Genomic DNA, 25289 nt, shown 5'->3' on the forward strand with positions numbered 1-25289 from the left:
CAGGTTTTCAAAATTCCCAATGTTGGTCTGCTTTAAATATTTAGGAAGGCTTAAGGGAAGGTATCATGATCTACTGTATGTAAATTGCAAACCCCTGACAACTATTTCTTTGTAGTTTAGGATGGCATAGGGAAGGTTAAGACCTCTATCAAGTTTTTATAAGTGTCTGTGACCCCGTTTGTGTGATTCTTTTTTACCTGAAAGGTTTTAGGCAGAGCAGGAACAGAGGGTAAATTCCCCCCAATGGGGATTTAGACAGCAAGGTTCTAAGGCTTTCCTACTCCAGTCTAAATGTAAATGCAGCAGGAAGTAATATAACAAAAGGAAGGGATAGAATTTTTTTGCAGTGTGTGTCTTCATTGAGAGAGATTCACCCACACTTCTCATCAAGGTTCTGGTTATCAGATACAGCAGAAAGAATGGAAGAAAAATCCTATTTTGCTGATTCTAATACACCTGACTCACCTTTGTTCCTTAAACTGGTTTAAAGTCCAAATAAAAAACACCTGGGTGGTTTAAGACATAATGTGCTTGTATGCAGCGCATACTAGCACATTATTACAGACTTACCTTAACCACTTCAGCCCCGGAAGGATTTACACCCTTAAAGAGGTTGTAAACCCTCGAGGGTGAAAAGCCTCCTGTGATACAGCAGCCCCATTTTAATTACCTGAACCTGGTCTTTCCAGCGACGAGGACAAGCACACCAGCTCCAGCCTGTGTCTCTGGTCCTGATTGGATAGATTGATAGCAGTGCAGCCATTGGCTCCCACTGCTGTCAATAAAATCCATTGATGCAGGGGTGGGGCTGAGTCCTGCTGTCTGTGTTCATGGACACGAGTGACCCGAGGGAGAGCGGCTCTCCAACAGGGCACTCGAGAAGAGGAGGAGGCAGGAGCGTCGCTGTGGGACCCCAGAAGAGGAGGATTGGGGCCACTTTGTGCAAAACCAACTGCACAGAGGAGGTAAGTATGGCATATTTGTTTGTTTTTTGTTTTTTAAAATGAACCTTTACATATCCTTTAACGACCAGGCCATTTTTTGCAATACGGCACTGCATTGTTTTAACCGACAATTGCGCGGTCGTGCGATGCTGTACCCAAACAAAACAGATGTCCTTTTTTCCCACAAATAGAGCTTTCTTTTTGTGGTATTTGATCACCTCTGCGGTTTTTATTTTTTGGGCTATAAAAAAAAACAATATTTTTTACTTTTTGCTATAATAAATATCCAAAAAATTAAAAAAAAAAAAAATTTCTTTATCTGTTTAGGCCAATATGTATTCTTCTACACATTTTTGGTAAAAAAAATTGATTGGTTTGATTATTGGTTATTGATTGGTTTGCACAAAAGTTATAGCGTCTACAAAATAGGGGATAGATTTATTGCATTTTTATTTTTAATTTTTTTTTTGCTAGTAATGGCCTTGATCAGCGATTTTTAGCGGGACTGCGACATTGCAGCGGAAAGATCGGACACTTTTTTGGGACCAGTGACATTATTACAGTGATCAGAGCTAAAAATAGCCACTGATCATTGTATAAATGGCACTGGTAAGGAAGGGGTTAACACTAGGGGGCGATCAATAGGTTAAGTGTGTCCTAGGGAGGTGTTTCCAACTGTGGGGACAGTGGACCGACTGGGAGTAGAGAGGGATCGCTGTTCCTGATCACTAGGAACATACGATCTCTCACTACTCTCCTGTCAGAATGGGGATCTGCTTTGTTTACACTGGCAGATCCCCGTTCTGGCTCTCTGTGGAGCAATCGCAGGTGGCCGACGGACATTGAAGCCGCCAGCCATGCACATCGGCTAAGGTGACGCGCCGAAGGCGCATGCCTGCTATAGCTATTCCACGGAGCACCATACCAGTACGGCAATAGAGCCGCCCTGCCGCAGTATATCTGAGGCGGCTGGTCGGCAAGTGGTTAAAACAAAGCCCTGTCATCGCTAGTGGGGTTTCCATCTTTACCTGGTCTTCCTTCTGGGTTCGCGCTCTCCAGCCATTTGAATGGCCTGGCTGCGAAGACGTCACTCATAGACATGTGCACGGAAGTCAGGGTCATGGCACAGCTCTCTCAATGGACGGCATACTCCAGTGTGCTGTCCATTCAGAGCACAGTGCACATGCACCAGTGATGTCACCGGCCACTACAAATGTGAATACCTCCCCGTCCAACGCACCCTCGTCACTGGCGTTGACAGCAGGGAACGCAAATGGCTCCCGTAGCCTCAGTAAAGCCTGTAAGACCAGGAAGTCAGGGAAGAGAAGAGCGGCAGAGGGGCGCAGTGCTGGATCGAAGTAAAACGGGAATGGGGTGAGGGGGCGATACTGATGTCTACACATTTTTTTTACCAAAAAGCAGAGTTCCACCCATAAAAAACTTTACATTATTGTGAAGCAAATAACCTAACCAACGACATTTGGACAAAAAAAATGTTTTTCTTACTTTTTAATGCCTGCTCCTGGGAGATGTGTGTCATCATTTCCCAGGAGTCAGTGGGCAGTGCTGAGGGCTAGAATCATGGTATTTGGCGGCACTTCCGCCACCGCCGCCCATTGTGATGGCAACCTGTGTAGTTTCCTGCGCCGCTACGTGCTTTTACTGTGCATGCGCGAGAACGGGCGGTGCATGCTGGGAATACAGCAATGCCATATCCCGTAAGAATATGCTTGTGGGCTTCGCCTGCCCACAAGTAAGATGGGAATGCCGGAGAAGGCTCAATCAAAGGTATTTTTTTAAATAAAATAATAAGAAATGAAGCGCTAATGACAAGAGTAACAATGGTATAATATACATTCTGCAATAGTCTGAGTTTGTTTAAAAAAAAAAAAAATCAAATATGTGGGTGGAACTCCGCTTTAAGGCAAGGAATGACTTAAGGTAAAAAATGTTTAGGCTTTACACCCACTTAACTCCCTCTCTCTCTTTTCCCAATTTATCTATCAAATATTCTCTTTAAGTTGAACTATCTTTGTGATATCAAGCAAAGGTTAGGTGAAGATTGCACCATATTTGGCTCTTCCACTTTTTGTCAGTTATGGATTTAGGAGAAATCTGGACTTGCTAAAATGTGCCATAAATCATACTTATATTGCTGGGCAGTAAAATGAGAAAGTCATTTAAAGTCAGATAAAGGCCATTCCAGAGGTAATATATATGGATGAGTTTTCTTTCATGTATTTTATAGAGGCCTGAAAGTACAGTAACTATTTAAGCAGAAAAATGTTTTCCTTTATGACGGTGCTATCAGTGACTATGCTGCAATTTAAGTGCAATTAACATATTTCTATATATTTAGCTCAGTAAATAGATAATTATTACTTTTTAGAGCCACAGGAGGAAAACCTCACAGACAGGTGTGTCCGTCCAAAGATTATTTCATTCTGAATTGAATATTTTCCTTAAACTATAAAGAACTCTATTGACAATTAGGCTATTGTACTAAAACAAAAAGTCACTGAACTTACCGAACACAATCGATTAAGGGCTCATGTCCTCAGTTTGAGAAGATTCTGAGATTATTCAGACTTTGCTGACAAGTGCATTTGACCTGCTTATGACCTGCATTTGACTTAGGCTTTGGTCACATGAACGTACTACAGCATACCAGCGTACACCAATGTGAGAGCCGTGTTTGGTGTTACATGCATCCCTGTGACCACGTCCTGTTGTGACGAAACGACGTAGGGAGGAGGAGCTACGTCCCGATGACACCGCGACTTGAATACCCGGAAGGCACGGGTTGTCTTGGAGCCGGCCGGCTTTCCTACATGCTTTTATATACAACTGATGTCTGTAAGTGCAATCTTTTTTAATGAACGTTAGATTTTATGCTATGTGGAGCGCTTTATCTCTTTTATGGGGACACATCTTATCCACTGTGGTATGACTGGCAGAGAGAGTTCCTGGAATCGGATGACATCTAGTGCCTGTTGTACAGATCCCTGGCTGGGGTTGCAGCCATCCGCCCTTTTAGGTCTCCTATAACTAAGGGACCAACTTTTTCTGGTAAGAGGCAGCAGTTTTTGAAAGGTGGAGTTCCGTCTATGCACCCTATTCACTGCAGCAAGCTTTGTTCCAATATTCACTCAGCACTTGGGGACACTCATCACTCTATTTTGTATTTGTGCTATTAAGCATGTACGGACTATAATCAATATTGTCTCTGTACAGCTATGGACTATCTCTGGGTCTTGTAAGCTCTGTTTATACTATGTATTGAATATTATTTTTCCAGTTTTTCCTGTGTTTTGGCACGGTTCTCATAGACACTTATTTGTCACACTGTTATATTTTGTCCTAGCGTTTTGAGGCATACACTTGTTGCCTGCACTAAGTCACATATTATTGATTTTTTCTTTTTCCACGGACATAGAAAGCAATATCTGTGTTTTATAAATTTAATTTTTATTGTGGTACATTGATACACTGATTAGTACTGAAATATTTGCTCAGTGATTATCACTTATCCTCATATTTCTTTTTGAGGCTTTCTAGGCACTTGTTTGTTGCCACTTTCAAATTTTTTTAGCGCGACTTTCTGAATTTTATTAGATTGTATGGTTTACCACTTTTTAGTCGCAGCTCATTTAAGTTTAATTAGTGTTAGCGCAGTATTCATTTTATACCATCTCTGTGCAGCCAGTCTCATGGAGGTATTTGCGTTTTGCCGTGTAATTTATCTCACAACAATCGCGGCAAACTTCACTGTGTTTTAGGTGCACTGAAAATTAATTTTGCGATTTCAGATGGCGGGCAGTGATTCTGCTGGAAATCCCAAACACCAAATTTGAGTGGAGCCTAAGCCCCATTTTGACATGCCATTTTCATGTGATTCTGCGTGACACAAAGTGCAGCCTATTCACTTGAATGGACTGCCCTATATGCGTTTGTCACCTGAAATGGTGCTCCTGCTCCTTTTTGGGTGACAAGCTTCATGCTTCATGCGATTTGCGAAGTCGTGCGGCTTTCCACGACTGACCACCACATAACAATTGCGTCAGAATAGCATCACCCTTGGGGTGCCATTGAAGAATAATGGCACCCAAACATGCACAGCATGTTGTGCTGTGATTGCTATGTGATTTGGGATCGTAGGCAGAATTGCAGCGTTTCTGCCTATGATCCCAAATCGTGACACCTAAACAGGGCCTTGAAGATCACTGAACAGAGCACAATGATATTAATAGGTGTTCAATTATATTTTCAGAAGGTGCTTGTGGCTTCATAAATTATGTAACATTAGGTGTTTTTATTAATTCTTATTATAACCCTCAGTGGGATGGTCTTTGCATAATACAGGGATTCCAAGTAGTGTGCCAGGGGAAAAAAAAGAAAGAGATTTGAAATAATCCTGTTTTTCCTTGTGTATTTCAACTCCCAGCCAGAACATTTTTCAGATATAATGTTACTAAGAAATATTGTCTTGTATGAATATACTGTTACTAAGAAATAATATCTTGTATGACCAGAGCAGCAATTATTGAACCAGGACCTACACTGCATCATGCATCGGATAAACAGGTCTATCCTCAGTTAAAAATTTTGAAAAAAGAGCAGACTCAATGGAGCACTTTTTTTTTTTTCTGCTGTCAACGACTTCTATGTTCTATGTTTATAACAGGGTCATACAAAGGCATAATTTTTGTGTATGTTTTCTTACATTATGTTGAAGAATATCTTTGTTAAGTGTTAAAAACCTAAAGGGACTGTCCACTTTCAGATGATGTTTGCTGCCTTTAATCAGTGCCTGTATAGCAAACCACACCATACTTAAAATGGAGCTCCACCCCAAACTTTTTTTCTTTACTCTGGGTACAGTGGAGAAGGTAGTTGTTGTATGAGTCCCCTTTGGGGACAATTCCAATCAATTATGTCTTGTGGACCCTACAGAACAGGAATTGGGGGAAATCCTCACTAATAGGGACACCAGCAAAAACCTTAATTCCCATTGGGAATATTTACCCACAGTTCCTGCCCTGTCTGGCACCAGTTACCAACACAGGAAGTGGGGGTGAAATTTCCCCAGCTGGGGCACAGACAGGAATAAAAACCTCAAAACAACACACCCAAGGGACTATATACATATTCACTCGGTAAAACCGAGAAAACATTCAACAAGCTTACTGGTTCTGGTGAGGCTGCTCATGTAAAGCAAGGCTCTCCTCCCCGAAAGTGACTCAAAATGTAAAAACACAACACAGCACCAGACCAAATGATGAAAGAGTCCAAGTAGCTTTAATAATTCATCAGAATTACCAGGATACCTTAAAGCTGAACTCCAGACAGATATAAGACACAAATGAATGCAAATCTGTAATCAATAATACATCATTAAATGTATTTTTGATATACAATCAGTGTAAGTACCTGAATCTGACCTGGTATTAGCCTTATGCAGTCCCTGTACAGCAGGACTGAAGTGTGAAAGGAAGAAGCAGTACAAGGGGCCAGTCAGTTCATGTGCTGACAAGGAGCATGCAGATAGGAGAAGAGAGCAGAGTAACAAAGAGATCAGCTCATCACACTGCATTATACTGCTGTTATCCTTTCACCAACCAATTACAGGCTGGGATGGGTCCAGGACAACCTGGGCTCAGTGAAAGTGGATTGAATGATGCTATGGCCATTAGAATTAGGACATCTAGCAGCAGATAAAGAGAGCTGTGAATGAATTTTTTGGCTAGTTTTCTGCTTTACTTAAACAGTGATGTAGGATATATCTCCAGACTTATGCCGTGTACACACGACCGGACTTTCTGTCAGAAAAGGTCTGATGGAATCATTCCGTCGGACATTCCGATCGTGTGTGAGCTTCATCTGATTTTTTCTTTCTAAAATTCTGACGGACCTAGAAATAGAACATGTTTCAAATCTTTCCGACGGACTCAATCCCTATCGGGAAAACTGTTCGTCTGTATGCTAGTCCGACGGACCAAAAACGACGCAAGGGCAGGTATTGGCTACTGGCTATTGAACTTCCTTTTTCTAGTCCCGTCGTATGTCATCGCGTTCTACATGAACGGACTTTGGTGTGATCGTGTGTAGGCAAGTCCGTTTCAGTGGAACTCCGTCGGAAAGACCGTCAGAGTCTATTCTGACGGAAATTCCGGTCGTGTGTATGCGGCATATGTGAAATAGCATAACCAATATATTTATGTGCTGTCTCACTAACTCTGGAGATATGTCATACATCACTGTTTAGTCATTGTATCCTGATAATTGTGCCTCTGAGATTTAACCACATGCATTATTCAAGCCCCGATGCAGGGGAGTATTTTGAGCCTCTGAAATGCGGTGACTGTTTCATGTGATCATAGGATGAATCAAAATAGCTATGTAGACTCTTTCACAATCCTAGTGCTCCTATTGTGTTTAAACATTTTGAGGAATAAAAACCTGACAGAGGTTTTTAAATCTTCCATACTCCAGAAAGACATCCCTTGCAGAATGGTCTACTTAATGGTCATCCCCCAACAGGGATCCAGAGCATGCACGTTTATTGGGATGCTTTCGCTATTATAATGTGAACAGACTCGGCAGTGTGGTAGTTAAGTGCAATTTTGCTTTGTCGCTCACATCATTCTCACAAAAATACACTATCAGGGTTTGTATACTCTCTACTAGTGTTTGTTTTCCCTGCTCTGGTTTCCCCAAACAGTCCAAAACATACTAGTAGCTGAACTAGTTTCCACCTATAATTGGCCCTTCTATCAGTTCTTGGGGCTGTGACCATGCATGTCTCTGTGAAGCACTGTGGAAAAAAGTGTCAGAGCAATATAAATGATTAAAATAAAAAATCCTGGAACTCCAGACTGACAGAAGCTTGAGGCTTTCAATGAAGCAGTCAGTGCACAGCCAGAGAAGGAAAAGATGAAAAGTTATACTTGTAAATGTGCTTGACTTGTGTGGGTGTATCGAGTAAAACCTTTACTGTGAGAAATACAGGGGGCTGAAGTTGCTGAACTCCTTGTAAAAATGCAAGTTGCGTTGTCAGGACGATCATACTTATACCAATTCATTGACACAGAGTATTAAATCAGAGAATTTGATCAGTATGAAGGCCAGACAGCTAGCATTTTCAGAAGCAGAGGTCAGCCAAAGAAGACTCTATATTTCCCACAATACAGATTTCCTTTAAAGACATGTTAAAAGTGCACTAATTTTTTAATTTTGCAGTTGTGGATGTTGACAGGCATATGCAGTAGGAATGTCCCAGCGTGGCCACCACAGGCCCTCTCCTGACGGTCAGGCCAAATATCTAGGGAAGCAGGTCAAAATAGAAACAGTCACATCATGAAAATTCCACCGCCATCAGTAAACTGAACAAGCAAACATGATAATTGAAAAGTGACAGGTTCTTCTTTCATCTGGGTCAAGGATGGTCAGTGAATTAGAGATGATGGACAGTCAGCGCCAGGTACAATAAAACAGCTTTGTGGTGTAATTAAGGCGTCCCCCATGGATCCGTCCTCAAGTGTACGTTTCTTGATTTTGAGACTCTTTTCCAAGCTTGTCCGTAAGACCCCCGAAGAATTCCAGTCGGTCTGCCACTCCCAAAACTGCAGTGACCGTCAGCTCCGGATGTCTCCCCCCTCCCGCCCCCAACGAAAATAGATGAAAAAACTCTGTTCTGGTCACTCCGGGTCACGAGAACAGTGAGGCACTTCTGAAACAAACTCATTAGGAACACTGAAAAAAAAAATAAAAAAATAAAAATAAAAGAGAAAGAAAAGAGAAAGGGAGCTCGAAACTCCTCCAAAACATCCACCCTCGGTCGTGTCGCCATATCTGCGGCTCATGTCCATGCGAGGAGCGTCCGCTATGGGCTGCTCATGTATACACGGCAGTCCTCTGACTCGCCCTTGCTGTTCCGACAGCCCGGTGAGAGTTCTGGCTCTTCTGACCCACCCCCTGCGCAGTCCACACCCTGGTCCCTGCGTTTGGGGAAAGGGGAGAGCTTCCTATTAGGGTTGGGCTTGCCATTTAAGAAGCTGTCAGCAGCCGACTCCATCTCCTCTATCGTCATGTCGCAGGCGTCCGCCAGCTCATGAGTAGCCACCTGTAGGAAGTGAGGGTCCTGAGCAAACTGCGTCAATCCTTCTGAGATAAGCACCTTCACCAATCCAAGTGTTGAGGGGCCAGGAGGTAGGGAGAAAAAGAGAAAAGAGGAATATTAATGACCATCAAATTCTACTACACTTCAATATCAACTGCAGCCAAAACTTTTTTTAAGTTTTTGATATAGTGGGGCAAGGTTAGAACTTCTCTTGGGTTTTAATGTATAACTAAAGGCAAACTTTTGGATAGAGGGGACAGGGATTACAATGCTTGTAATTTTTTACTGTTTTCAGTGCCCCCATTAGGGAGATTCATCTTGTCCTGTTTACCATTATCATTGTCCCCAGAAAAGTAAGGGGAAACTTTTAATGGGGACACTAATTCTGGAGACCTGGAGGTTCCAAGAGAATCCTTTAAAGTGGAGTTCCGCCCCCCCAGCAAAAAGTTAAAATTTAGCAGCTACACATACTGTAGCTGCTGACTTTTCATATTAGGGCACTTGTTCCTGGAATCCAGCAATGTCAGCACCCCAGCTGATGTTTCCATCGCCTCTCAGGTGCTGCCACTGCCATTTGTGGTAAGGGAAACCTACAGTGAAGCCTTTTGGCTTACTGCACATGCGCGAAGCACACTGCACTTTCTGAGTGACCCGGCAGCAGGGGAAGGAGGAGGGGGGCCGGATTTTCAGAGTGATCTCGCTGTGGTGAGATCTCTCTAGGAAGTGGGGACGGTTACCTGTCAAAAACAGATACCCGCTCCCCCCTTCCGAAAGGTGGCAAATGTGGCACCAGAAGGGGGTAGGAGGCAAATAAGCTTCCACTTTTGTTTGCAGGGTTTTCCACTCACTTCCTGTTTAGCTTTGGGACAGGAAGTGAAGGTAAATCTCTGCAATTGATCAAAGATGGCAAAAATAAACTTTGCAGGGGTCATAACCCTCCCTTACTCTATCCAAAATGAATAAAAGATTTTGCCTATAGTTCTTCTTTAATTTCTGTTTTTGACTGCATGGGTTAACCACTCGTTTTTGTGTAGGGGTAGGAAGAGCGGCGATATACTTATCTAATCCGCCGATCCTCCATGTGCAAGACTGGTCCCTGCTGCTCTTGCTCCCCCATGGACTAGTGGTCTTGTGTGGTGGACTGTTCCTGACATCATCACACCCATAAACCAGCTCTGGACATGGGAACAGCAGGAACAGCCAACCGCTGGATGTGGGAGAGGGCTGTTTTCCAGAGGATTCAAGGATCAGGTGAGTATAGCCTTTCGGTGTGCTCCTCGACAAAACAAGCAGTTACCCCTCGGCACCAGCCGTAGACAAAAATGCGGGCTCTCGGCTCCTGGTCCTTAGTGTCAAGGGGCTGCATATTTGCAGTAATTGGTGGCCATGCATTTATGCTGCAAAGTGTGCGTCCCAGCGCAGTTACCATCGACTAATCAAAAGCTCCCAATCGGGAGTTGCGATCAGGAGTTTTCGAACCACGTGACAGCCAATCACGGTGGTCACGTGATCTTAAGATGTGCCCCACCTCCTGGCGTCACAAACCTCTTAAAGGGCTGGGAGGCGCCAGCGTTAAGAGGTTAACATATGCAGTGTGGGTACAGCCCTACTACATAGGAATTATTTTTTTTCCCCTGAGCTTAAAGTGGAGTTCCACCCAATAGTGGAACTTCAGCTCCTTTGTCTCCTCCCGCCCTCCAGTGCCATAATTGGCACCTTTCGGGGGGGAGCGGATATCTCTCTTTGACCTCTGCCGGGTTAGCCCCCCCATATCAAAATTTTTGAAAAAATCTTATGCAGTTTGTTAGATCAACCGTTGTTTGCTTTAGATCTCACAGAGAAGAAGCGATATTAACAGTTATTTGCTGGGGGGGCTAACCCGTCATCAGCCCCCCCTTATCAAAAAATTGACCAAACAGTTAGCTATTTTGGAAGCAATTTGTTAGATCCGTAAAGATCAAGTGTTTTTAACGTTAGATCTCACATAATTAGAGACTTATTAAGTGATTAATGAGGGGGGGCTGGCCCCCCCTTATCAAATTTTCGGGCCAAAAATCATTCAGGCTAATAGATATTCGTTAGATCTGGTAAGATCAAGTGTTTTTAACATTAGATCTCACATCATTTCAGAGATATTCCACATCAAAATAGAGATATTAGGTGGTACATATGGACGGGCTGGCCCACCCTTATCAAATTTTCGGGCCAAAAATCATTCAGGCTAATAGATATTCATTAGATCCGGTAAGATCAAGTGGTTTTAACGTTAGATCTCACATAATTAGAGACTTATTAAGTGATTAATGAGGGGGGGGCTGGCCCCCCCTTATCAAATTTTCGGGCCAAAAATCATTCAGGCTAATAGATATTCGTTAGATCCGGTAAGATCAAGTGGTTTTAACGTTAGATCTCACATCATTTCAGAGACATTCCACATCAAAATAGAGATATTAGGTGGTACATATGGACGGGCTGGCCCACCCTTATCAAATTTTCGTGCCAAAAATCATTCAGGCTAATAGATATTCGTTAGATCCGGTAAGATCAAGTGGTTTTAACGTTAGATCTCACATAATTAGAGACTTATTAAGTGATTAATGAGGGGGGGGCTGGCCCCCCCTTATCAAATTTTCGGGCCAAAAATCATTCAGGCTAATAGATATTCGTTAGATCCGGTAAGATCAAGTGGTTTTAACGTTAGATCTCACATCATTTCAGAGATATTCCACATCAAAATAGAGATATTAGGTGGTACATATGGACGGGCTGGCCCCCCCTTATCAAATTTTCGGGCCAAAAATCATTCAGGCTAATAGATATTCATTAGATCCGGTAAGATCAAGTGGTTTTAATGTTAGATCTCACATCATTTCAGAGATATTCCACATCAAAATAGAGATATTAGGTGGTACATATGGACGGGCTGGCCCCCCCTTATCAGATTTTCTGGCCAAAAATCATTCAGGCTCATAGATATTCATTAGATCCAGTAAGATCAAGTGGTTTTAATGTTAGATCTCACATAATTTCAGAGATATTCTACATAATAATAGAGATATTAGGTGATATTAGGTGGTACATAAGGATGGGTTGGCCCCCCCACATGCCATTTTCTGACCAAAAATCATTCAGACTTATAGATATTCGTTAGATCCGGTAAGATCAAGTGGTTTTAACTTTACACATCTCTCACATAATTTCAGAGCTATTCCATAAAAAATAGAGATATTAGGTGGTACAGAAGGTACATCCATCTTCAACCGTCTCTGGATGATCTCTGGAACCTTCTTTGCATGGTTCTTCAGCGGGTGCCTGTAGTCTCTCCTCACACCTTCGTTCACCTCGCCTCATGGTGATCTCTTTTCAGACCAACAAGCTTAAGTCTTTAGCCAGCCCCCCCCTTCTTGCAAAAGCAGGCTGGGCTTGGTAGTTCCACCCCCTGTAGAATCAATAGGGCTATATTGTGGGCCGTGGTCCTCTGCTGCTGTTTGATTGGCTCCCTCTCCCTGCCAATAGGGACACAGGAAGAGGTGAGGGAGGGGGAGAAATCCCCCACAGGGACTGACAGGCGTGCTCTCCCTCAGTGAGTGCCTGTGTCAGTGTCTATTCAGTCCGGCGGTCGCTGGCAGGAATGGCGGGAGGTGCGGGACCATGGGTGATAGAGTAGCCCCCGCTACACACTCCCCCCACCAAAGAACCTTTGGTCCGCCAAAGGAGGTAAAGAGTCTATGACCTATTACATGCTTTTGATATACACATGGAAAAAAAAACAGGTTAGTGTGCACAGGAAACCATACAATTTACATCCGCATAAAACCCTGGCAGAGGAACATCCCACCAATTAGCATAGGAGGGGAGGTTAACTGGAATGGCCCAGCTAGATGTGCCAGGGGCTGAGTGTCAAAAACCAAGAAATCAGGTCGAGACAGAAGTACAGTTAAATCACACTTGTTTAATAATAAAAGTAAAAAGAACAAACGTAGTCAAAACATAGCCAAAGTTCAATAACCGGAACGGATAGTCAGCCAAGCCAGAAGTCAGGGATCAATGTAGTGGAACAGCAAGCAGGATCTGGAGCCAGAAGGGATGTCAGCAAAGCAAGTCTTGAACAGGATCACAGGAGATTGTTTCTGTGATGTTGATCAAGGCGAAGGCAGAGATCCTCTGGACTGGACGACTTAAGTAGGCAGGACTGACGAGCAGGATATCATCAACAGCTGAGTAACTGTGGAGAGATAGGAGCTGGCAATTATCCGACAGCTAAGTGGCCAGCACAGAGAAGGAAGGGCTGAGCCCAGCCCTGACAGTGAGTTGGGATTGTCCACCACCAAATCTGCGGTGGAAGGGTCAGTTTCTTCAAGAGTCCTTTTTGCAATGAGAACGACCTCCTCAGAGCTTTCACCCAAAGTATCATATGTTAGTCTTTTGGGCGGGTGAATAACCTTTCGCTCTCGCTGTTCTAAGGTTCTGGGGTTACAGGCACACTGGTCTCTTCTTCTTCCTGCATATCAGCTTCAGCTTCCTCAATGAAGGATGGAAAGTCTTAGGGGTCTCTTGTCAGCAGGGAAGATTAAGGGTCTTCCAACTCTTCAAAAGGTGGACTTTGAGGTACAAACTCAGGAGCCTCTGGCCTGAGAGTCACCTCAGTCACCTTGGGCGGAGAAGAAAGGGGGTGAGTGGCAGGCCCTGGCATTTGAGATGGCCACAGACAATCTTTCTCTTCATCCTCACTGTTTTCATCTTAAGCAAGGGGTACAGAGTGAGATCTAGTCACTGGCTGGGATCTTTCAGAGGCCGTGGGTGTGGACTGTAAATCTGGCTGTGGTGGCACATGAACTGCTTCTGACAGAGGCAACAGATGATTGTGATGCTAAGTCTTCAGCAGGCCTGTGAATCCCTCTGGCCGGATTTGATATACTGGGTGTCTGGGCAGATGCTTGCAAACGACATAGGTTAGCCAACTTGTGCTTTCCAGGGACACCCAGGTTTCTCAGCAGTACCTTGTCATTCGGCTGTAGGTCCTGCACTCGTACCCTAAGGTCAAAATTTGTTTTGTTTCTCTGTCCTCAGGCATATGAGGCAGCTTGAGCCTTATCAAAGGTGGTTTTCAGACGTCTCTGCAGGCGATCCACATACCCTCTGTGGAAAGTTGCTAAGGTATGGTCGAGGGATGTGCCGAAGGCCAAGTCTACTGGCAGCCAGGCCTACGGTCCGAACATCAAACTATAGGGAGAGTAACCTGTGGCATAATTGGCGGTGCTGTTATAAGCATGCACAATAGCCACTATATGCTTGCTCCAGTGCTGCTTTTGTTCTGAACTTAGAGTTCCAAGTATATCCAGGAGGGTTCAGTTGAATCTCTCTGGTTGAGGATCCCCTTGAGGATGATAAGGGGTGGTTTTAGACTTCCTGATGCCCAACAGGTCTGAAAGTCTCTTGATGAGACTACTCTTGAAATCTCTCCCTTTATCAGAGTGGATGCGTTGGGACAGACCATAGTGCACAAAGAATTTCTCAGCGAAGATCTTGGCCACGGATTGGCCATGGATGCTTGTTGGTCCCTCGTGGAAAACGCCTGGGCATACCGAGTGAAATGGTCAGTCACTACCAGGATATTTCCCTGCCCGCTCAGATCAGGCTCCAAGCACAGAATGTCAATGCACACCAGCTCCATGGGTCCTTGACTCTGAAGATGGTCCATTGGGGCAGCTCCTGAGGCAAAGTCTTCCTTTGGATACATCTGTGGATACATCTGATGCAGTAGTGGCAATAGTCCTCAACTTCAGCCTGCATGCAGGGCCAGTAGAACCGGTCCCCCACCAGGAGAAAAGTCCTTTTGGTCCCTAGGTGGCCATGGTTGTCATATAGGTGTCAAGGCTGGGCTCAGCCCTTCTTTCTCTGAGCTGGCCGCTCAGCTGTCAGCTAATTGCCAGTTCCCATTTCTCTCCACAGTTACCCAGCAAGTCGTCCAGCTCACTTGATCTCTGCCTTCACCTTTGTCAACATCACAGAGTCTTTCTCCTGCGTTCCTGTTGAAGACTTGCTAGGCTGACGTTCCTTCTGGCTCCTGATCCTGCTTGCTGTACTACTACGTTTATCTCTGGCTCTCTGACATTTGCTTGGCTGACTACCCGATCTGGTTACTGAACTCTGGCTTGTTTTGACTACGCTTACTCTGTTTACCTTATTATTATTATTATTATTATTATTAAACAAGTGTGATTTAACTATACTTCTGTCTCAGTCTGATTCATGGTTCCTGACAGTAGGGCAGTTAATACCGTCTCCGTATGTTTTTAAGGTAGGAATAGCTGCCATTTTTCTTCAGAATCGTCAGAGGGGCCCCTTCGGTAGACCAACCCTCTGTGCACCTGAAACCGATCCCACTCTCGGTGCAGCAGATGGGTTTCCTTCATGGAGTCAGTGAGGAGCAAGTCAGGGAATTGGCTCTCCAAGGCCTTCAATGCCAAGCTACAGGGAGGGTCCTCCAACTGGTCCCTCCACAGGTCTTTGACAGCTTGGGCAGACCTTCATCCCCGACTTGGGCGACATTGCAATAACATCTGGGGACACCAACGGCTGACACTACAACCTCTTCGGTCCTGGATCCTACTCCAGGTTGATGTTCTGCTCCTTGACATAAGGCTCGTACCCTTCAGGTGTCAGTTGGGCCTATTCTTCTGGAGGGTCTCTGGAACAATGGGGCATCAGCGTCTTGTTTCCTGACCCCAGTCGATACTTCAGGCTGAAAATAAACCCTGATAGAGCAGCCAACCATCTGTGACCCGTGGCGTCCAACTTGGTGGAAGTGAGGATGTAGGTGAGAGCATTGTTGTCGGTCTTGATCACGAACTCCGCTCCATACAGTTAATTCCTCAGCTTATCCACCCACTTCAAGGCCAGGAACTCAAGTTTGTGTATGGAATAGTTCTTCTCGGCGGGGGCCAAGTTCCGACTCACGTAGGCAACAGGCCGTAGATGGCAGTCATGCTCTTGATATAGCACCCCACCTAACCCATCTCGACTGGCGTCAAAGTGTAGCTCATATGGCTTGGTTGGATCTTCATAGGCCACAACTGGAGCGGTTGTTAGGCTTCACTTCAGAGTCAATTGTTCCTGAATTAACTCTCTGGGTTTTCTGGGCCCTCCAGCTGGTCTGACAGGCTTCGCCAGATCAGGGTCAGCGTCTTAGCGAATCCCTTGACAAATCTTCTGTAATAAGAGCAGAATCCAAGAAATGACCTAAGCTCAGTCACGTTGGTAGGCCTCGGCCAGGAGGTCAGTGGCTACTTCATCAGCAGACACAATGTGACCAAGGTAGTTGACCGAGGGTTGATAAAACTGGCACTTTTCCAGAGACAGCTTCAACCCCCTCACCATGGAGTCTCTTAAGGACCTTCTGCAGAAACTCTACGTGCTCTTCCAGGGTCTTGCTGAAAACGATGATGTCGTCTAAGTATACCAACACCTCGATCAGTTTCATGTCACCCACAGTCTTCTCCATCAGCCTTTGGAAGGTGGCTGGGGCACCAGACAGGCCTTGATGCATACAGTCAAATCCAAACATCCCCTGCGGGGTAATGAAAATGGTCTTCTCCCGATCCTCAGGGTGCATGGGGATTTGGTAATACCCACTCTTCAAATCCAGCATGCTGAACCACTTCGCTCCTGACAGGCTCTGCAAGTCATCTTACATCCTTGGGGTGGTATATTGGTCGGGAATGGTCCTTCAGTTCAGCGTCCGGTAGTCAATACCCAGCCTCAGTGACCCATTCTTCTTCCGTACCACCACTATTGGGGAAGCGTATAGACTCTGGGACTCTCGGATGATACCTGCCCTCTTCAACTCTGCCGGTTGTTCATGCAGATCCTCCAAGTCCCCTAAAGTAATCCATCAAACGCTTTCCCTGAATGGCTTATGCACTCGAAGAGATGGATCTGGTATTGGGCACTTTTTGTACACCCCACATCAAATTCCCTCTTGGAGAATGCAGCCTGCCATCTTGGCCCTTTCTTTCATTCAGGCAAAAGGGGAGTATTTTTCGGAAAGAGCTCCTCCACAGAGATCCCATCCTTTGCTCCCCCCACCAAATCAGATGGTCGGGACTGGGGTGGCCAGATTCACTTGTCCCAGCAACATCTGAGCAGGCATCTTCACTGGCGAGGCTGTTATGTTGCGGACACTAACCAAGATCTTCCTGTGACTTCTTTGAAACCACCTCGGGAATTATCTCCACTCCCATGTCTTTTCTCTGTCCGTCTGATTGAAGGACAATGAAAGGCCCTGCTTGCTTCCAATTTAGCTTGACAGATGCTCGTAAATAGGCCACTTTACCAGGCTGTAACACCTTCTCACACTTGTCCAAGCGCCAGATCTTTCCCTTCTCTTTTTGTACCAGGTGCTGGTAGGCCTGTCTCAGCATGGGGTGCAAACTTGTAGTTGAAGTGCCCGGCTCCAGAACAAGAGGTGTCAACAGCGTTCTGACAAGATCAGTATTGGTCCCTATGATGAGAGAACTCTTACTGGCCCCTGGTGGGCGAGGACAGACCACTGCCTGAGTTTCAAAAGTCTCGGCTTTCCCAGCCATGGAGGGATGGAAGGCCAGCTTGACTGGTAGATAGCCATCCTAGGGGAAGTTCTGAGTCACAATGCCCCATATCTGCAACTCTTCCAACTTCTGCAAAGGCAGGTGCTTGAGGTGCCTGTCATAGAAGTCTCTGTAGAGAAGGGTCACTTAAGCTCCAGTATCCAGAAGGGCCTTGGTTTAGACTCCCTTTACTTGGATGGGAACAACAGGAGAAGGTCCCACCAGCTTGTCAGGGAGCATGGAGGAAGTGGTGGTTTGTATCCGCGCTCCTCTCTGCGAGGTTCTGATTGGGCTTAAGTCTGCGCTAAGTTCCGGGAGTCTGGTGTGCATTGACTCTCCGACACCAGGCAGCATTTGTCAAAAGAAACAGGACACTGGGTTGCTTGGAGGCAACAACGGGGGGCCCTCTGCAAGGGTTTGGACTTTCGCTGCTGTCTCTTCATGTCATTGGTTTTGAGCCAGCTACCGTAGATGGGCACCTGGTTGGCTCCTTCACCAGAGCCCTCCGAAGTTTCCCTCTGGCTTCTGGCACTGTGCTTCAGGCTTCACTGGGTTTGGACACACCTGTTGATTAATGTCCCACATAATTTCAGCATACCTCGGTATGCTCAATGGCACCCCTCACTGGTACACATGAAAATGCTCATCACCGCTTCCAATATAGACACTAGTATGGATATGCGTGCATCGCTACCAAATATCCATAATATCCCTGTAATTATGGATAATCAAACATTAAAATCACTTGATCTTACCGGATCTAATGAATATCAATTAGCTGGGGTGATTTTTTGGCCAGAAAATTTGATAAGAGGGGGCCAACCCCCCTCATTAATCACTTAATATGTCTCTAATTATGTGAGATCTAACGTTAAAAACACTTGATCTTACCGGATCTAACGAATATCTAATAGCCTGCATGATTTTTGACCAGAAAATTTGATAAGGGGGGCTAACCCGTCCATATGTACCACCTAATATCTCTATTTTGATGTGGAATATCTCTGAAATGATGTGAGATCTAACGTTAAAACCACTTGATCTTACCGGATCTAATGAAAATCTATTAGCCTGAATGATTTTTGGCCCGAAAATCTGATAAGGGGGGGCTAACCCATCCATATGTACCACCTAATATCTCTATTTTGATGTGGAATATCTCTGAAATGATGTAAGATCTAACGTTAAAACCACTTGATCTTATCGGATCTAACGAATATCTATTGGCCTGAATGATTTTTGGCCAGAAAATTTGATAAGGGGGGGCCAGACCGTCCATATGTACCACCTAATATCTCTATTTTGATGTGGAATATCTCTGAAATGATGTGAGATCTAACGTTAAAACCACTTGATCTTTCCGGATCTAACGAATATCTATTAGCCTGAATGATTTTTGGCCAGAAAATTTGATAAGGGGGAGCAGACCGTCCATATGTACCACCTAATATCTCTATTTTGATGTGGAATATCTCTGAAATGATGTGAGATCTAACGTTAAAAACACTTGATCTTACCGGATCTAACGAATATCTATTAGCCTGAATGATTTTTGGCCAGAAAATTTGATAAGGGGGGTAAGTCTCTAATTATGTGAGATCTAACGTTAAAACCACTTGATCTTACCGGATCTAACAAATTGCTTCCAAAATAGCTAACTGTTTGGTCAATTTTTTGATAAGGGGGGGCTGATGACGGGTTAGCCCCCCCAGCAAATAACTGTTAATATTGCTTCTTCTGTGTGAGATCTAACGCAAACAACGGTTGATCTAACAAAGATCTAACAAACTGCATAAGATTTTTTCAAAAATTTTGATATAGGGGGGCTAACCCGGCAGAGGTCTCTCTTTGACATGCCTGACAAAGGGGTCCTGCGTGACTCTGAAACGTTGCACCTTTTTGTGTTGTGATCATGCAATAAACTAAACCGTTTGGACGCCACCTTGTGCTGATCTTTGGTGTGCTGGCAAATATCTACATTGTCACTTCCGGGCTGCGGCGCATTACGTCAGCAGCTCGGCTCCCTCCTCCTCCCTCTGCCACCGGGCCAGTAGGATAGCGCCACGGTGCCTTGCACATATGCAGTAGGGACCCAGCCTGAAGCCGTAATGCTACACTGCCGGGTTCCCTTACCCGCAATGGCGGTGGCAGCACCCGACAGCTGATGGAAACACCAGCTGCGGTGCCGACATTGCTGGTCCCCAGGAAAGGTAAGTGTACTATTATTAAAAGTCAGCAGATGCAGTATGTGTAGCTGCTGGCTTTTAATTTTTGCAGGGGTGGGTGGGCCTCCTCTTAAAAAAATTCCACCCATTTTGTCTCTCGCCTTTTTAAAGTTGCATTTAGGAATTGGAATTTATTTTTTTCTATTTTCTACAAAAAAAAAGTAGTGGGATAAAAACCCACATAAAAGGCCAAATATCTTTTATTTTTTTATTAATTTAGGTGTTTAGGTGTTAGGTGTTTTATTTTTGTGACCACACATAATCTTAATAAAAAATGTGATTTGTTTTACTTTTTTTGTCCTTTTTCTTATGCATTTTTGTAAGGTTTTTTTGAATGATGTTGATATTTGAGTTTTTTTGGATAATAAGTCCAGTACACAAAGCAATCAGGATTTTTTTAAAGCTTCCTGCTTTATTCCCACTTTTTTTTTTTTTTTAGGTTGTCTTATTAAAGCTGAAGTTTAATCTATATATGCGTTTTCTGGTTCCTCCTTTCTCACCTCATCAACATGCTAATAAAATGTTCAAATACAATCTTCCCATCTTCATAAGATAATTAAATATCTTATTTTAGACCTGGAAATGCCATCACTGGGCCTTTATGCTTCTCTATGCAATACACGCAGGTCATGGCTGGTGGGAAGGGCAGACATTGTGCTGTATATAGCTTCCTGAAAACATCACAGCACCCTACTTCAGTACTCCAATCATGATTCCTCAACCCGAATGAAAGCAGTGTTCTGGCTCTTGGGAAGAGTTATGCAACTATCAAAATATCTCTATGGGTGGGTGTCAGTCTGGAGGAGTAGGTGTTCCTAGGCAGGCTACTTTAGCATGCAAACGGCCCTAGCTAAGGCCTGTGTGTAATGCTGAGCCTCCATGATTGCAAGATCTGAAAGTCAGGCTGGGAAGGAAAGAGCTGGTGATGATGCGGGACATCCTCCATCCATAGTTGCCAACAGTCCTGATTTTCCAGGGACAATCCCGATTTTGGGACCCTCGTCCCGATTGGAGGCTGTCCCGAATCGGGATTTTCCATAAGGAAAATCGGGAATGTTGTTTTTTTGTTTTTGGAGCAGCGGGTCTCCAGCAAAATGGCGCCGCTCTATCTTCCCCCTAGTGTTGAGTGGAGAGAGGAAGGGGGCTCGATCCGTGCAGCCAATGAAGTGGCTTCTTTAGCTGCACGGCCCCTCCCCTCTCCACTGAAGCAAGCAGAAGACACGGCGCCAGCGCCGTGTCTTCTTTTGCCGAAAGTTCCCCAGCCCCGTACTGCGCAAGCGCTGTGCCTGGGCAGTACAGGGGGTCCTTCATTGCCGAGGGAAACTTTCTCGGCAGAACACCGGCCGCTCCTGCACTGAGCAGGGGCTGCATTGAGGGGGGGGGGCTGCACTAATAGAGGGGGGGCTGCACTGAGGGGGGGTCTGCACTAATTGAGTGGGGGCTGCACTGAGGGGAGTCTGCACTAATAGAGGGGAGGCTGCACTGAGGGGGGTCTGTACTAATAGAGGGGGGGCTGCACTAAGGGGGGTGCACTAATAGAGGGGAGCTGCACTAATAGAGGGGGGGGCTGCACTGAGGGGGGGTCTGCACTAATAGAGGGGGGCTGCACTGAGGGGGGGGTCTGCACTAATAGAGGGGGGCTGCACTGAGGGGGGGCTGCACTAATAGAGGGGGGGCTGCACTGAGGGGGGTCTGCACTAATAGAGGGGGGGTCTGCACTGATGGAGGGGGTCTGCACTGATGGAGGGGTCTGCACTGAGGGGGTCTATACAGACTCTGGCGGGGGCACCTGATGCAAGGACAGACTCTGCCGGTGGCACCTGATGCAAGGACAGACTCTGCCGGGGGCACCTGATGCAAGGACAGACTCTGCCGGGGGCACCTGATGCAAGGACAGACTCTGCCGGGGGCACCTGATGCAAGGACAGACTCTGCCGGGGGCACCTGATGCAAGGACGGACTCTGCTGGTGGCACCTGATGCAAGGACAGACTCTGCTGGTGGCAGGCGACGTGGCTAGTGACACGCTCAGGGATCCCACTGATTCGGCATTATGGTGAGTTGAATGATTTAATTTTATATTACAATGTAATAATAGAAATAATGCGCTTCAATCAACCTGACACCATAACAACCATGGTGCCGGGATGATTGAAGCGTTAACACCAGGCGTTTGGAGTATCTTTATCTGCTGATTGTTAAACTTTCTAGAATACACATATTTCTATTGTGTAGGATCTGGGGCAGCTGTCCCGTCATTCCCCTCTCCCCCTTTCCCTCTCCCCCTTTCCCTCTCCATCCCTCATTCATCTCAGACTCTAACCACACCCTCTTGAGCCACGCCCACTCTTCACATAAGCCACACCCATTTTTCACCGCGACGTGCGGAGCGCGCCGCACATATAATTTTTCTGCTAAGCCACGTCTACAAACGAATGCCCCGCCCCTAATTATTGTACAGATCCGCCTACAGCCAAAAAAAGTGTCCCACATATTTTTTTTGCAATGTTGGCAACTATGTCCATCCTCCAGTCTGTAAATTAGGTGGGCTCTATCTGCAGCTTCTAGTGCACTTTGGGAGAAACTCCCAATGTGCAGTGAAATTATAGTACACGATTTCAGTACAAGAAAGGAGTTCAACTGTAGAAGACTGAATCAAGGTTCAGGGAAATGTCATGTCATAGAAATAATGGGCAGAGGACAAGAAGGCACAGAAAGTAAGTAAATCCTTACAGAAGTTAAATCTTTTCCCTCTGTACTGGAAAATTTGTTTTTATACTGTCCCTGTCCCCAGCATCCCCTCACCAGGACAGGAATTGAAAATAAAAGTCCCCAAAGGGGACATGGCCAGCAATTAAAACCCAACACAGTGTTTTTTGTTTTCTCCTTACCGCTTCTACTAAACTACTGGCGCTGCCGTGGTGCTGCCGTGTCTGCTCCCGCACATGGCATGGGACTGTAAGGGAGGCGGGACGGTCCCGTCCGAGACTGCAGTCACTGCAGTGCACAGAGGGGAAGCTGCTGTGTAAGTTTTCTTTGGACCCCGGGTCTCCATGTAGCCTCACTGCTGGCACTGTCTGCTGTGCCCACCCTCGTGAGCAGGGTGTGGCGGGTGGAGTGGAACAAAGGCGGGAAAACGCAGTCGGTGAGTGACTCCTCCGTAGCAGAGGACTGAGGCCGGCCACCGCTAATGCCTGCACACAATACAGAAAAGAGACAGAGTAGGTTATTTTGAGTGATATTAAAGAAGCCTAAATTACAAAAGATATAGCACAAATTTTTTGACAGCTAGAGCCAGAGCTGTCTGGCTATACAGTTACTTAAGCAAGTAGCACTATCATTTGGCAAATAAAAAATGTAAATCTGATTTTGTGGTACCTCTAAATGAATGCAAAAAAAGTAACAAGTATTTATAACTGATGTGGGGGGGGGATGTTTTTCTTATGAAGCCCATCACATATAGTCCTGGAGTCAGGAGACTTATAATGGGCACAGAAGGTGTGTAGAGCCGAGAACTAAGCACGGGGTGGTGGGAGCCCCTCATAGAGGGCGGAGCTGGTGTGCAGACCTGGAAACTCAGTGCAGGCATGGTGGTAAAACCCTGATGCAGAGTACACACGACCGGACTTTCCGGCAGACTAGGTCCGATGGTCTTCCCGACAGACTTCCGGCGGACTTTCTGAACGGACGGACTTGCCTACACACGACCGCACTTTCCGGCAGACTAGGTCCGCCGGTCTACCCAACAGGCTTTCGACGGAGTTACGGCGGACTTTCGTCATTTTGAACGTGACTCGGGTATGACGGGACTAGAAAAGGAAGTCAATCTTGCCGCTTTTATCGGCTAGATTGACACCTTGCGGGCCCCGTCGCAGGGTATACCAGGCCCTTAGGTCTGGGGCCGCCCCAACCCAAAGCACCTTGTCCCCATGTTGATGAGGACAAGGGCCTCTTCCCGACAACCCTGGCCGTTGGTTGTCGGGGTCTGCGGGCGGGGGGCTTATCGGAATCAGGGAGCGCCCTTTAATAAGATCCCGGCCCCCCACCCTATTGGAATGAGTATGGGGTATACGTACCCCTACCCATTCACCTAGGGAAAAAAGCGTCAATAAAAAAAACACAGTACACAGGTTTTTAAAGTAATTTATTAGGCAGCTCCTGGGGTCTTCTTCCAACTTCGGGGGTCTTCTTCCGACTTCTCCGCTCTCTCGTCTTCTTCCCTCTTCTCTTCTTCCGATGTTGACACGGCGCTCTCTCCCGCTGTATTGCTGTGTGGACAGTGCGTAATGACTTATATAGGCATAGGGCGGAGGTCACCGGGTGATGTCATCCGATTACCCCGCCCCTTATGACGTCACAGTCCCAGCATCCCCTGGGACTGTGACGTCACAAGGGGGCGGGGTCACAGAGTGACATCACCCGGTGACCATGCCTATATAAGTCATTATGCACCGTCCACACAGCATTACAGCGGGAGAGGGCGTCGTGTCAACATCGGAAGAAGAGAACAGGGAAGAAGACATCGCAGAAGACCGGGCCACCGCTAGCAAAAGAGTGGCAGAAGATAGTGGAGGAGCCCGGCAGAAGAACCGGACACCGGGCGAAGAGGCCGAACATCGGGAGAAGAGGCCGGAGAGAGCGGAGAAGTCGGAAGAAGACCCCCCAAAGTCGGAAGAAGACCCCTGGAGCTGCCTAATAAATTACTTTAAAAACCTGTGTACTGTGTTTTTTCATTGATGCTTTTTTTCCCAGGGTGAATGGGTAGGGGGCCCTCTTAATAAAGGGGGCTCCCGGATTCCGATAAGCCCCCCGCCCGCAGACCCCGAAACCAACGGCCAGGGTTGTCGGGAAGAGGCTTGTCCCTTGTCCTCATCAACATGGGGACAAGGTGCTTTGGGGTGGGGGGGATGTAGGGCGCCCCCTCCCCCAAAGCACCCACCCCCACATGTTGAGGGCATGCGACCTGGTACGGTTCAGGGGGGGTGCTCGCTCGTCCCCACCCCCTTTCCTGACCGGCCAGGCTGCATGTTCGGATAGGGGTCTGGTATGGATTTTGGGGGGACCCCACGCCGTTTTTTCGGCGTAAGGGGTTCCCCTTAAAATCAATACCAGACTTAAGGGACATTGTTGCCTCCCCCCCGCGCTCGCTGCAATAGGAAAATGTGCTTTTCCTATTGCAGCGAGCGCGAGATGTAGCACCCTGTCGCCAAGAACCAGCGCGATAGGATCGCGCTGGAAACATTCTCGCGGGCAGGTGCTGTAGCTGCCCTTGTGGCTTATTTGGTCCGTCGGACCAGCATACAGACGAACGGGCTTTCCGATAGATAGTCCGACGGAGCTCTGGCGGGAAGATTTGAAGCAAGTTTCAAATCTAAAGTCCGTCGGATTTCCGACCGAAACGGGCCGTCGGAAGT

The 25289-nt window shown here is 46.1% G+C and overlaps 1 protein-coding gene across 6 annotated transcripts in view; it reads right to left on the minus strand.

Annotated features, from left to right (window-relative positions):
* Nucleotides 1–2817: 2817 nt before the first annotated feature.
* CACNA1C (calcium voltage-gated channel subunit alpha1 C) overlaps nt 2818–25289 on the minus strand; it is a 780229-nt gene continuing 757757 nt past the window's right edge. For all 6 annotated transcript variants that reach the window (XM_073621582.1, XM_073621580.1, XM_073621584.1 and 3 more), the window contains 2 exons: nt 22767–23069; nt 2818–9120 (listed from right to left, as the gene is read on the minus strand). In XM_073621582.1, coding sequence (XP_073477683.1) covers nt 8827–9120; nt 22767–23069 — 597 coding nt within the window. In that variant the 3' untranslated portion in view covers nt 2818–8826. The remainder of the gene's footprint in view (nt 9121–22766; nt 23070–25289) is intronic.

This window comes from Aquarana catesbeiana, linkage group LG03 (genome assembly GCF_042186555.1).
Source record: "Aquarana catesbeiana isolate 2022-GZ linkage group LG03, ASM4218655v1, whole genome shotgun sequence".
NCBI classification, from domain to species: domain Eukaryota; kingdom Metazoa; phylum Chordata; class Amphibia; order Anura; family Ranidae; genus Aquarana; species Aquarana catesbeiana.